Source organism: Cyprinodon variegatus, unplaced genomic scaffold, assembly GCF_000732505.1.
Source record: "Cyprinodon variegatus isolate N-32 unplaced genomic scaffold, C_variegatus-1.0 Scaffold136, whole genome shotgun sequence".
NCBI classification, from domain to species: Eukaryota; Metazoa; Chordata; class Actinopteri; order Cyprinodontiformes; family Cyprinodontidae; genus Cyprinodon; species Cyprinodon variegatus.
In genome coordinates this window covers 947,663-960,894 of record NW_015150589.1, presented here as the reverse complement: position 1 = coordinate 960,894, position 13,232 = coordinate 947,663, and the positions used below count along the sequence as shown (strand labels likewise).

The 13,232-nt window shown below is 39.2% G+C and overlaps 1 protein-coding gene across 1 annotated transcript in view; it reads left to right on the top strand.

Moving 5' to 3' along the window:
• LOC107085897 (zinc finger protein 629-like) overlaps nucleotides 1–13,232 on the top strand; it is a 32,321-nt gene that overhangs the window by 15,179 nt on the left and 3,910 nt on the right. Inside the window, exons 4-8 of the mRNA XM_015376534.1 lie at nucleotides 69–168; nucleotides 3,328–3,385; nucleotides 3,966–5,568; nucleotides 10,982–10,985; nucleotides 11,093–11,275. Of these exons, the coding sequence (XP_015232020.1) occupies nucleotides 69–168; nucleotides 3,328–3,385; nucleotides 3,966–5,568; nucleotides 10,982–10,985; nucleotides 11,093–11,275 (1,948 nt within the window). The remainder of the gene's footprint in view (nucleotides 1–68; nucleotides 169–3,327; nucleotides 3,386–3,965; nucleotides 5,569–10,981; nucleotides 10,986–11,092; nucleotides 11,276–13,232) is intronic.

Sequence of the window (13,232 nt, the reverse complement as noted above, 5' to 3'; positions counted from 1 at the left end):
TCCGGTTTCGGTACGCAAGGCGGTTAGCCGCGTTAGCTTCTTTTCGTTCCGCTTCGTTTTGATCCCAGTTTGAGGTGAACTTTTGGGTTTCTTCGGTGCCCATACTGGATCAGAACCACAGGATGCTGGAGATCAGGCAGAAAGCCCATAGCAACACCCAGCGAACAGGTACGGAGCACCGGCAGTTCTGACGTGGTTCGACAGGGATGGCATCACTGGGAATCAGATCAGAACCTACCAGATCTGTTCGATTTATGAACCGAATAGAACCGGAACAAAAAAATCATTGTTATGGGGATTTTCCGGGGGTTTTAGGATGTAACAGAACAAATCATGAGGAACTATTTATCACCAAATTCCATCAATAAACTCATTTATTTAGGTCAGATGAATTGATTCATTCTGGAGGAATTTTTCATCAATTTATTATAGATTCTGTCGTTCCTGACCTTCATCTCTGATAAAATGTCCTTTTTGGTTTGCTCAACTTTAATAACAATAAGGATGTTTTTTCCTTCATAAATATGCCTTTATTTCTGAGTAATATTCACAGACACACATTTAAATCAATCAACAAGAATCCAGAACTCCTTTAACAATATTTAGGGACAACTTTAAATAAAAAAACTCAAAGCCTCTGAACATTTGAAAATCCTTTAACATTATTTTTTAAACAAACTCTTGCTCACAAATCTTTTTGTTTTCGTTTCTTATCTTTGTTTTATGTCTGATCCATATTTGTACTCTCCTTCTATTTTTAAATTCATTCTATTGTATATAAAGATTCAATAAAACAACTAAACTCAAATGTTTCCAACCTCCTGCTGAGAACAAGTAGATCTAAACAAACAGAATATCCTAAAGGTCAGGGGCCCAAAAACATACTGAGGTCAGGAGTCAGTCACTTCTAGGTGGGTTTGGCGATGTGCACCCCAGAAAATGTTTTTTTTTCAATATCATTATTTAAATCTGGCCATTTTCAGAGTCAGCAAAAGCAACATCTTTATGACTTTGAATAAGCTGGTTGGTGCATTTCTCTGTCCCTCTCCCTGCCAGACATTTCAGGCATTATAAATTTGTAAACTTGTTTTTTATGTCATCTTTCTTTTAAAGCTTCTATCTAAGGAGTTAGAAATGTATCAAAAAAGACATTCCATTATAACTGAAATTAGTTGCTTAATATTTACTTCAGTATGTAAACCCTATTATATTATTATGTTGATAATTGTGCCTTATTTGTTCACTCTTGTTAAGGAAAGCCAGCTTTTGAACATATTTCTATTATTATATTACACAATACCTCAAGTATCTATTATGGTTCTCCCCATTTGGGACTCTTGAGTTTCTAGTTACTCTCTGTCGCCCCCTTGTGCTTGTTTCCTTTCCCCTTGGCTTCCTTCTAGTTAGTTCCACTCACACCTGCTCCATATTCAGCTCAGTAGCCCATCCTTTGTTCTGTTCCCCTTATATATTCCACCTCTGCAGTCACTCTGTGCTGGTTCCCTGTTGTTTCCTCATCTCTGGCTCCCCACATGAGTTTTCCCCTGAAGTTTTTGGGTTCTTGATATTTTTGTTCTTTGGAGTTTTGGATTTTGTCCTCAGTTAACTGATTAAATCTTCAAGACTCACCTCTGCCTCATGATCTCATTTGGGTCCTCAAGCAACCTCACCACCCATCGCTGACAGTATCATGCAATAAACATTTGACTTTTAATTTTTATTTGTGATTTCAACACGTTGACATAAAATGTAATTAGTGGTGCAGGTTTCAGAGCAGCCCGATTTTAAAGTATGAAATAGTAAAATAACTATATATAAGTTAATGTATAAATATTAAATAAAAAAGATAAACTATGCACATTTAAGCAATCGTATAAAATTAATAAACGTAGGAGTCTACAACATTACAAGAAATGGAGCAATCTGAGGCTTTTGGAGGGATCATTATGGTGACTTAAGTTACCACAGAAATTGATTTACTATTTTGAAAATTAACCAGATGTTTTATTTTGTTTCTGAACACTACTTTCTGTCCCACACGATCTGCACTGCGCCGTCTTGCTGCGTTGAGATTCATCATCCAGCAGAAATATAAAACAGTTCCATCACTGAGAAACCGACACTGAATAAAGGTTTTATTTCCAGTTCAAGGCATCACCAACATATCAATCGCAAAATGAATTTTGATTCAACTACTGAAAATTGACTGATCGGTTCAGACATAGTTAAATAAACTTTGGTTCGGTGTTGCTTTGCTGTTTGAGTAGTTTGCTGGGTTGAAATATTTCCTCATGAAAATGCATGTTTTTCTCACTGTCATCCAGAACTTAAACTGCTTTCAACCTACATGTGCAGCTTAATATGCTCCTCTTCCAGGGACTACCTTGACTACCTGATAGAATCACTAACAGCTAACACTCAGACTCACTAACAGACTCACCAAACACTGCATCTGTAGCCTGTGGGCTAGAGACGCAGTGTTGTTTAATGGTTTGTTTAAGGGTTTTGCTGAGGAACACAGAGTGGAGGCTGTGGGGATCAAACCGGGTACTTGCAACCTTCTCAGAGCACAAGCGCACTAGGGGTGTAAATAATAATAGTTTTGTATCGATGCATCGATCCAACAGCCGACGATCCGATGCGTCGATACGTCCGCAAGAGCATCGATTTATGTTTTTTTTCCCTCCGGTCTATTTTTATCCATTTGCTACTGGACGTAATTCTCCCTCCCGTGCTGCGGTGGCGCTAAACCTATTTTGCCCTCCTACTTCGCTTCCTGGTTATACTCTTACAGCAGTGTGTTGCAGTGAGCTTGACACAGACATTTTTTAATTTATGCTCAATATTGAAGCGTGGTCTGTGCTACACGCTGTGGGTCTAGATACGGACGAGGTGGTGAGGAACTGGGGGCGAGTTTAGTCCGACGACGGAGGGACATGAGGGCCAAAAAGAGCGGAGATCCAGATGGAAAAAGGGTCCTAGCGTTCTCGTGCACCTCGCTCTTCTAGCAGGTCAAACTTCACAAGTACAACTTTTCTACTTCTGTTATTTGCTGTTGTTTCTAAAAAAAAATCCATAACGATATTACAGCTTTCATTGATTTATTCCAAATTTGAAAAAAAAATGAACCAATTAATCGAATTGAATCGTATGGTTTACTGAGTATCAAAAATAATCGAACCATTGGGTCAGTAAATCGATACTGAATCGAATCGCCATGATGGATGTGATTTACACTCCTAAAGCGCAATGCTCTAACCACTAGGCCAACACTCCCCCGCACACTATGTGCTTGTGGAAAGCGTTGTTCCCTGCTCTGCGTTTCAGATGCTGTGTTCAGTTTTGCTGGTTGTATCCTCCCAAGGACCCAATCTACCTGGAATGGGTCCTTCAAAGGCTTTAAAAACAAAGAGGCAGGAAGGATTAGCTATAGAATCAAACAGGTCCAGCCTTCCCCAGCTGTCACCATCGCTCAGCGTAAGCACTATCGCCTAGCAAATGTGACAATCGACCTGCAAAGCACGCAAAGCAAGGATGCTGAACTTCTGAATACTGTTCTGTGTGCTAATTTCGCCAAAGCGGCTTTCCGCCCTTCCCAGTGCAGTTTGCATAAGGATACTATGTAAATCAACCCTCCCGTTGCAGACACTACGCTTGGTGTGAATGCACCTTAAGAGTTCAATAATTGCGTCTTATCTAATCTATAGATCTATCACACATTGAGTAGAATATTTCAGCCCTTATTTCTTGTATTGATGATGATTCTAGTTGCAGAATAAAAACCCAAAGCCCAAGTTCTCTGACTATCAGAATCATTTAATCAATAAAAAGCTATTTTAATCAGGAATGTCTACTTCTGGAAAGTCTTTTACTTTCTAATCTCTATGATCACATTTATGATTTCTATTTTCTGTAATCTCTCCAGCATTACGTCTGAAAGGAAGGAGGAGGTTCTGATCCACCAGCAGCGTTGGGTCAGGAGAGTCAATCCCACTTTGGACAAAAAGAAACTCTACACATCTGAAGATAATGGAAGAATTGGTTAAAGCAGAACCCCTGGAGGTTAAAATTAAAGTGGAGCAACCAGAATGTGAGGAACATGAGTCCGTGCAGATAAAGGTGGAACAAGAGAACCCAGGGAATGTGCAGCTGAAAGAAGATGATGAGAATCTAGAACCTCAGCAGATGAAAGAGGAGGAACCAGAACCTCAGCTGATTAAGTTTGAACTGGAGGAACCATATTATGTTTATATACAAAGACTGGATAAATCCGGACCTTTGCAAATAAAAGAGGAGTATGATAAAGTCTCCATCAGTCAAAAGGGAGAACTGCCTGGTTCTTCAGAACAGACAGATATCTTGATGGTGAATCATGGTTTTAAGTTGGACCACAATGAAAAGGAACCAGTCACAGACCAGCTTGTCTATCAGAACTCTCCTGAACCCACGGAAGAAAGCACTGAAGAAGAATCTGGATCAAGTGGAGCTGAAGAGTTGAAACTAAATGAGGGAGGTCCAAACACTGGAGATCCCAGCAAGGAAACCTGTCAGAAAAGGGCCAAAGAGGAACATCTGTCTTCCTGTGACATCTGTGGTAAAGGTTTTGGCCACAGTTACATGAGCGTTCACATGCGGTTTCACGCTGGAGAGAAGCCCTTCTCATGTGAGACCTGTGGAAAGAGCTTCAGCCTGAAGAGTCACGTGACCCGACACATGAGGACCCACACCGGGGAGAAGCCTTTCTCATGCGAGACCTGCGGTAAAGCTTTTAATCTTCAGCGCAACCTCAGGTCCCACATGAAATCCCACACTGGGATGCTTTTCTCATGTCAGACCTGTGGGAAGAGTTTCAATCTGAAGTGTAATCTGACTTATCACATGAGAACCCACACTGGTGAGAAACCCTTTACATGTCAGACCTGCGGGAAGAGCTTCAGCCTGAAGAGTCACGTGACCCGACACATGAAGACCCACACCGAGGAGAAGCCTTTCTCATGCGAGACCTGCGGTAAAGCTTTTAATCTTCAGAGCAACCTCAGGTCCCACATGAGATCCCACACTGGGATGCTTTTCTCATGTCAGACCTGTGGGAAGAGTTTCAATCTGAAGTGTAATCTGACTTATCATATGAGAACCCACACTGGTGAGAAACCCTTTACATGTCAGACCTGCGGGAAGAGCTTCAGCGTGAAAAACAATCTGACTCGTCATGTGAGAACCCACACAGGTGAGAAGCCGTTCTCATGCCAGACCTGTGGAAAATCTTTCAACCACCAGAGTAATTTAAAGTACCACATGACAACTCACACTGAGAAGCCATCCTCATGTGATTCCAGTGGGAAAAACTTCAAATTAAAAAGCCCTTTGAGCCATCACATGAGGATCCACACAGGCGAGAAGCCATTCTCTTGTCAGAGCTGTGGAAAAAGCTTTAGTTTCAGAAGCCACCTGACTAGGCACATGGGAACGCAAAGATGTGAGAAGCCATTCACTTGTTCCACGTGTGGAAAAGGTTTCATTGTGGGTAACCATTTGGTTCATCATATGAGAATTCACACAGAGGAGAAGGTGTAACATCCATGTTGCCTCCCGCTGCAGGAGGGAACACATCGGGAACAGATCTATCAGCTGCCTGTTGACATTTAAAGGAGGTGTATTTATTCCCTTTCCCTGCGCTGCAACCCTAAAGCTACAGGAAAGGAAAGTGACACTAACTTTACTAACATTACTAACACTTTTTAATTCCACCTATCAGATTCATTTAGCCGCCTCCAACAAATACTCTGTTCGGTCATGGTAACCAGTTATGCCAGCCAGAAGCACTCCATCTAATATTATATATGTTTTAGAAAATCTAATTTTCTGGAAGGCTGGAATATTATTTGATGGATTTGCATCCGAGCAAGGTCAAAGTGTGGCTTCAAAGTCAAGCCAGGTCCGTTTAGGTCGGCTCCCTTAGAAGGTTTAGTAGATGCAGCTGTTTTCTGTGAACAAGCCAGAAAACATAGAAGCACATGGCTAAGAGTGCTTTCTGTGACAAACTAATAGAGATATCACAGCAATGAAAGCAGTAGGTGAATTTAGCAGAGTGAGGAAAGTGGTATTCATGTCCTCCAGCAGCCAAAGCCTATAGTAGCATAACTACAAAGATGCCTCATGATAACCTGAGCGACTTTACTCTTCAACTTTATCAAAAAGGAAAGTATTATATGTTTTGAAACACTGGCGATACCAGTTTCAATACCACAAGGATAAAAACAAAGACTCCAAAATTCTTCAGAAATATTTTCATTAATTTAGAATATAGAGTTATGGGAGCTGGTGGTATTATGACCACATCAGCAGCGAAGAAGGAAGGGGGAAAAAAAACATGACAGCTGATAAAATGACGGTTAAGATCAGATACATATCTGATTTAGTAGTGTATATGAAAGTGCCTTAAACCTGATTCTTTAGGATGAAAAGATTAGAAATGTGGAGTTTAGACTGCCATGTTAAAGTCAGACATGAAGTCACATATGGTCAAAAAGAGATTAAGCCTTATTTGCCTGTCGTGGTAACGTAGCCTATGTTTCACACAGAAACGATGGCTCTTGGTAGATGTTATATATTAGAATTTTTCATTATAACCAACATATTTTGGAACTAATATGAGGATTTTAGACAGAATCAACCCTGACTTCATAAGACTTCTAGATTCATAGATAAATGTGTTATGTTTAGAAAGTGGACAAGGGCATAAATTGATTAAAAACACCTACTTTTGTGTTTTATATATGAGGATGTAATTGTTTCCAGTCTGATTGGTGCTGGTTTATTAGAACCTTCATCGCCTGAAAGGTCATTTAAAGCAGCACAATTTTCGGACGCCAGGTGCCTACCTAAATCAACTTCAATCTTTGCTTTGTTTAAGTCTTCAAAAATAATCTCCCTAACTGGAAATCATTTAGTCCTGGTTTTGAAAATCCTGACAAAACAGTTACAGGGAGAGTTCCTTTACAGAAACAACTTGGTGATAATCCTGAATTTCTCTGAGAACGAAGAGGAAGATTAATGTAGAGAATCAGCCAACCGGGTTCAGAGGAGCAAAGCCGATTCCCAAACAAATTCACTTCTTTTTCTCAGACTTTGACAACTTTTATTATCACGAAATGTTGTTTTGTACAGCTTTCAGACTGTAAATGAGCAGCAGCTTAGTAGTGAAATGAACAGTTCCATTCCTTAAAGTGCCCTCAGGTTACCAGACATTAAACTGGGCCAAAACCTTTAAGTTTTAATGCTCCGAGAGACGAGATTTATAACTTTACTTGAAAAACATAAAACACATTAAACTGTATAATGACTAATTTTTGAGCCCCTGTTTATGATTTTTATTTGGTATGTTAATTGTACATCTTCTGTATTTAAACTGTGTCAATGTGGCATCAGCTGAAGTTGTTGCCTCTTATCAATGACATTCATTAATTTGGAAAACCTTTAAGCCATTTTAATTAGAGCTAGTATCTTTAATTTATTGAGGTTTCCACTTTCCCTTTGTATTTGTAGGAAGTGAACCTTTGAGTGATTGATAATGAACACTTTACTGTGTATAATTATTTTTGATCCATAAATAAAGGATTTATGGAAATATGTCTACCGCCTCTTTAAATGTTGTGGAATCAAAGTTTTTCCTTGGCCTATATTGTGTGATAAAATGTTTGAACAGAAGTAACGATAGAGAGATTCTGTTCCATTCACTATGCTGTACTGTTTAGGAGGACAGAAAGCAGGTGCCTCCCCTCCCTACTCTAGACAAGGGTGAAGGGAAGGTCATGAGAAATAAGGAGTTCATAAAGCCTCCTTCACGCTATGGTTAAAATGTATGCTCTTATCATTCTCCTGTCCTGTTTCTGGTGTGAACGGAATACAGTTGTCTGAAATGTTTATCTGAGCACATTTATGTCCTTTGATGAACGAAAGTGTTTCTCTTGGGAAGATTCAATGTTCATGTGTGTGTCTGCTGTGGATTTTTTTTAAATGTAGGGGTGTGTTTCTGAATGCACTCAGCTGTATTCAGCTGGTTTGTGCCATTCTCCTCTTCAGAGTAAAATACTCCACAATTTGGCGTCACGAGAACAGAATCCTTCGCTGATCCGTCTGCTCGGTGGATTCTAGAAGAAGGGCTAATCAACAAAACCATATGGGTTTTTCCTCTACCTCAAATAGGCCATTTTAGAGAAGGAGGACTCTTCTGATGCTCGACAGGAGGACAATAACTTCAGGAGACTGAGAGAGGAAGAAAACTAACAAACTCCTTTAAAGGTAAAAATAAAAAATATTGTTATAAAATTAAATAGGCAGTCAAAAGACTGACCAATAGTAGGTCTTAAATAGGCTGATGTTAAGTCTTTTTTAGACCGAGTTTTGAAAAAGTAGACCAAGTGTTGCAACAAAATAAAAAGAGAAAGCAATGATCCGGAGTAATTGTGAGTGCTCAAAATAAGAGAAAAAAAAAAGATAAATAAAAATATCTTATAATAGAATATAACATATGATATAATATAATATAATGATAGGAACAACTTAAGAAAATTCACTGTTGTTCTATTTACTAATGCACATCTTGCACATCTTTCTTTTCTTTTTTTTTACTCTTCTGCTTCGGCTGTTGTGGCTGCGGGTTCGTCTCCAACGACACCATTCATCACCTCCAGCCTGTATCCCAGTTTACCACAGGCCTGCTGCTCTCTGCTCGGCCTCCACCTTATCAACCGTAGCCTACAAATCCTTTTCAAAAAGAGGACGACTTTTATTACCCTGGTTCCCAGAGAACCGAACCAGAGGAGGAAGACTGTAATTTGACCTCCAACTAGACTCACAACCAGACTTTAGTATCTCTGGGGCCAACAGCGGAGAACCATCTATCACCTTTGCTCCACGGTCACTAAATAGGAACCACTATCTTAAACAGACTGCAAACAGCCCCGTATGGACCAGCTCTCCGTATGGACCATCTCTTCATTCAAAAAGAACAATTTGAGTGATTGTGATAGAAAATGTGTGCAACGGGAAAAGAAAATAACACACTGAGGCACAGCTGACTCTCTTCCAAAACTGCCACTAAACTGTTCAAACTGTTCTCCATGCAGCCCTCAGACAAGAACAGTTCTCCAAATGATGGTTGCTGCTACATCTGTGGCAAACCTGATCACTGGGCCAGAAACTGTCCACATGAAAAACATGAGGGCAGAGGAGGATGTGGCAGAGGCTTAGTTCATCATCGGGGTCCACCACCCTACCATGGAGGCGAGAGAGGACAGAGAAGCTATTCTCAGCAAGGGGGATATCAGTCACCGAAGCGAGGTCACTCTACCACTAGTGAGGGAGCCGTTGGAGCGACCCTGGTTCAACAGACTGCAAGTAACACACACACACAAAGTACATTTTAGAGACTATATTAGTTTCCTTTTTTTATGTTTTACTCCGGTGAGTTACTGGTCTCATGTTTAAATTGGTATTCCTTTTTCATCTAATAATGGATATCCAGCAACTAAAACTCCCAATAACAGTTTGGTTAGGGTTTAATTAGCTTTCTCTGATATACGGTATCCTAACATAGCAAAACTTTCTGTCTTTCTCTTATCTATAGGTACCTTTCTTTAATGATGTGCTGCGTTAGAGATCTCTGAGAATGATCTAATATAAAACAGGCCTGTTTCCTCACCTCACAATATATGACCTCTGGAGAGTTTTTTTTTTTTAATTTAATTTAATTAAATTCTTTTTTATTATTTTATATCACCTAAGGCGCCTTAGAAAAATTTGTATTGGCTCCCACTCTGGTGTTTTCCGGTCCACTTTGTCTATTTAACCATGAATGGTGGATGAGCAGGGAGACTGTAGATTTTTGTATTGCTCCAATAATTTGGTAACAAATTGGCAATAGTTACCTTTTCTTCTCCAAATTAAATGCTGTAATAACAGGACTGTCACATATTCTGCACGTTTGTGATGGTTACTACACTGCTATCCCAGCATTTCTTAAGACACTGTAGGCGATTCTAATCTGACCCCTTTCGTACCCCCACCTCGTCATACCCAAAAATAATTAATTTCATAATATTGCATTCAGTAAACAACACCTGAGGAAGTCCCACCTCATAACAGTGTTGCAAAAAATAAAATAAGGGGCCCTTTTTAAATTTCCCTAGATCTGAAATGCTTTTCCTTTCCAGATCATCACACCCATAGAACACTCTTGTTATTTTGACACATGAGAAAGCATGTGTTAAAGGGGAAAGATTTATATAAGGGTTTATATAAGCATATAAAATTTAGTAATATTATTAAAATGAATACAATGTTGCTATCATTAAATAATTCAGTTGAGTCATTCAAGCTATCTCAGTCAAGTTTTTTATTCCTTCTTTTTCTTAAATCTTTGTCATTCCTTCTGGGCTGATTTATGAGGCTGAACTATTTACTTAGCTGTCTGCCCAAAACCTGTGAACTGCAAGGCTGCTAAAGAACCTGCTGCATGCCCCCACCTTTGCTAAGATGAAACTCTTAGCTAGAGTAACTTGAGTAACGTTTGTTTTAAAAATGTAAGGAATAAAAATTACAGATACTTGTGTGAAAATATGAGTAGAAGTCAGAAGTAGGAAGAAAAATGAATAATGGAGTAAAGTATAGATACCTAAAAAGTGTACTTGAGTACAGTAACAAAGTATTTATACTTCGTTATGTGACACCTCTGGTAATAACACATTTAAGTTATATATATTACTGCTAGACTAGGTTATTTTAGTAATTGTAATTATGGTATTTAAAATATTTTTATGCTGTAAAATTATAATTTTATCATGCTTTAATATTATAATTTCTATACTTAAATTATTTGATTTGATTATAAATGTGAAATTATTCATGAAAAAATAAAAAAGATAAAACATCTAAAGAAAACTATTTGTCTTAAAAACATTTTCCTGCTTTCTCACTCCAGTCCTGTAGGGGGCAGAGCAGCCAGCTCGCTCCCAACAGTTGGAACAGAAGAACGAGCTAAAGCTATTAGCATCGTTAGCTTAGCATTTGGTGTGGAGGGATCCAGTCTGAGTCTGCGCAGCAACAATGTGTTCAGTTCAGCCTCTGAGAGAGTTTATCAGACAGAGACTAACTGTTGCTGCTGAAGAAATCTTCTCAGAGGTGGAAAGAACCATCATTCAGTACCAGGAGGAGATCAACCGTCAGAGACTGCTGGACATCAGCTGGAGACCCCGAACCGAACAGAACCAAGCAGGTAGGTGGAGCCGAGGGTCTGAATGAAGTGAAGTTGTTACACCAGCCTGTGAAGGTTACACCAGCCTCCTCATTAATATAAGAGAAAACAGAACATCTCTGTGTCTTCCTTTAAAAAATGGAAAATATCAGGATTAGCAGCCCATAAATCAGTCTCTGTAGCTTTCAAATATGGTGAACATCAGCTTCCCAAAAACATGATCAGAATCTGGACCTTCCCTGGTCCGATTTAATCGCAGCTCATATATCAGGTTAGTTGGTATTTCATCAGATCTGGAAAATTCTACACTTGCTCAGATTCGGTTCAGATGGGTCACATAATGAGTCAATAATGAGCCATGACTGATGTAAATGTATTTGATACTAAAGAAGCGTCCATCAGGAATCATCTGATTCCCATATGCCAGCTCCAGTACATTTTTTTTTCAGGGATGGAAAAATTGAAAAGCATAGTTGGATTAAGCAATAACGTTAGATTAATTTTGTTTTTATTCATGTATTTTACCATGTAAATATAATTTGATTAATATTTTACTTTTGTAAACAACATAGTATTTTTAAAAGAACCACAACAGGTTCGAAACCAGTGTCTAAATAAGAACTATCCCCACTTGGATGCAGCTGCCCTGCAGGGTTCAGACTCATCTCTTCTTTAGGTGTGTGTGTGTACCTGTCTAGCCCTCAGAGTGAGGACTATTTTTTCCGATTTTACCATCAGACTCAGGACCAGTTGTAGCAAAGTGAGGACATTTTGCTGGTCCTCACATGCTATTTTGCTAATGGTTAGCTTTAGGGCTAAGGTGTCAATTGGTTAGGGTAAGGGTTAGGATGAGGTATGCATTGGTAATGGTTAGAATTAGGATTAGTTTTAGGGTTAAGGCAAAGAAAGGGTTAAAAATGATTGAAAATCAATGGAAGACAAAGGGAGTCCACACATGGTCCTCACCATGTATAGCAGAACGAGTATGCGTGTGTGTGTGTGTGTGTGCTGGGGGTATATTAATCATGTATATATATATATATATATATATATATATATATATATATATATATATATAAAAAAGATGAGGCTAGAAAAAACTTCCCATTTAAAATATCTTTCTAATCGTGCCTAGAATAAGGCAGGTACTGTCAGTCCGAAGACATCTCTACTGGGAGAGGTTGATCAGAGCTTAATTAGATGTTTCATCTTTTTTAGGGGAATATTTGCTTTTATAAATTCATCAGATTTTAATCATTTATTAGCAAACGCTAAATTAGATAAAAATGGAAGCATTTTTATTTTACTATTACATCTACAGTACGAAGTATTGGCTATGTGAAGATGGCCCGTTACGCATTCGTTTTTTTTTTTTTAGCAATGATTAATCGCATATGCTAAATATATCCAGTGGATTTATTTGGTTAAGGTTACACATAACAGCTTATGCTACGTTCACACCGGACGCAGCAGGTGCAGCTAAATCGCGTCTGCTGCTTCATTTTTGCTGCTTGTACCAGTTAGTTCTGACGCGCGGCTGAAGCAGCTTTGGTGCTCTGGCTGCGCGGTGCAAAAGTGGCTCTGACCCACGTTGGGCGGAGCTACTCTTTCCTTTCTTTGTCTTACAGCTATATTTGCTGTGATCAGTGAGAATAAAGGAGTTTTAATATGTTTTTAAGTGGGAAAATCCACCTGAAGACTTAATCAGTGCAGTCATTTAAACCAGATTACAATCCCACCTTCTAATATTATTTCTGTTGGAGCCGCTCAGACCCCCACATACCAGCGGTGCTGTCAGTAGGAATCCCATTCAACAGCAGCCTCTGGCCGGGTCGCCTCCTCGCAGTTCACCGCGGCGGCTGGTAGGTGGTTTTCATCTAAATAATCTAAACTGCAGGCACCAGGATAATAAAAGCGAACATATTCTGTCGGCAGGTTTCAGCAATTTTAAGTTAATTTAGGCGTTAATAAAGTGTTT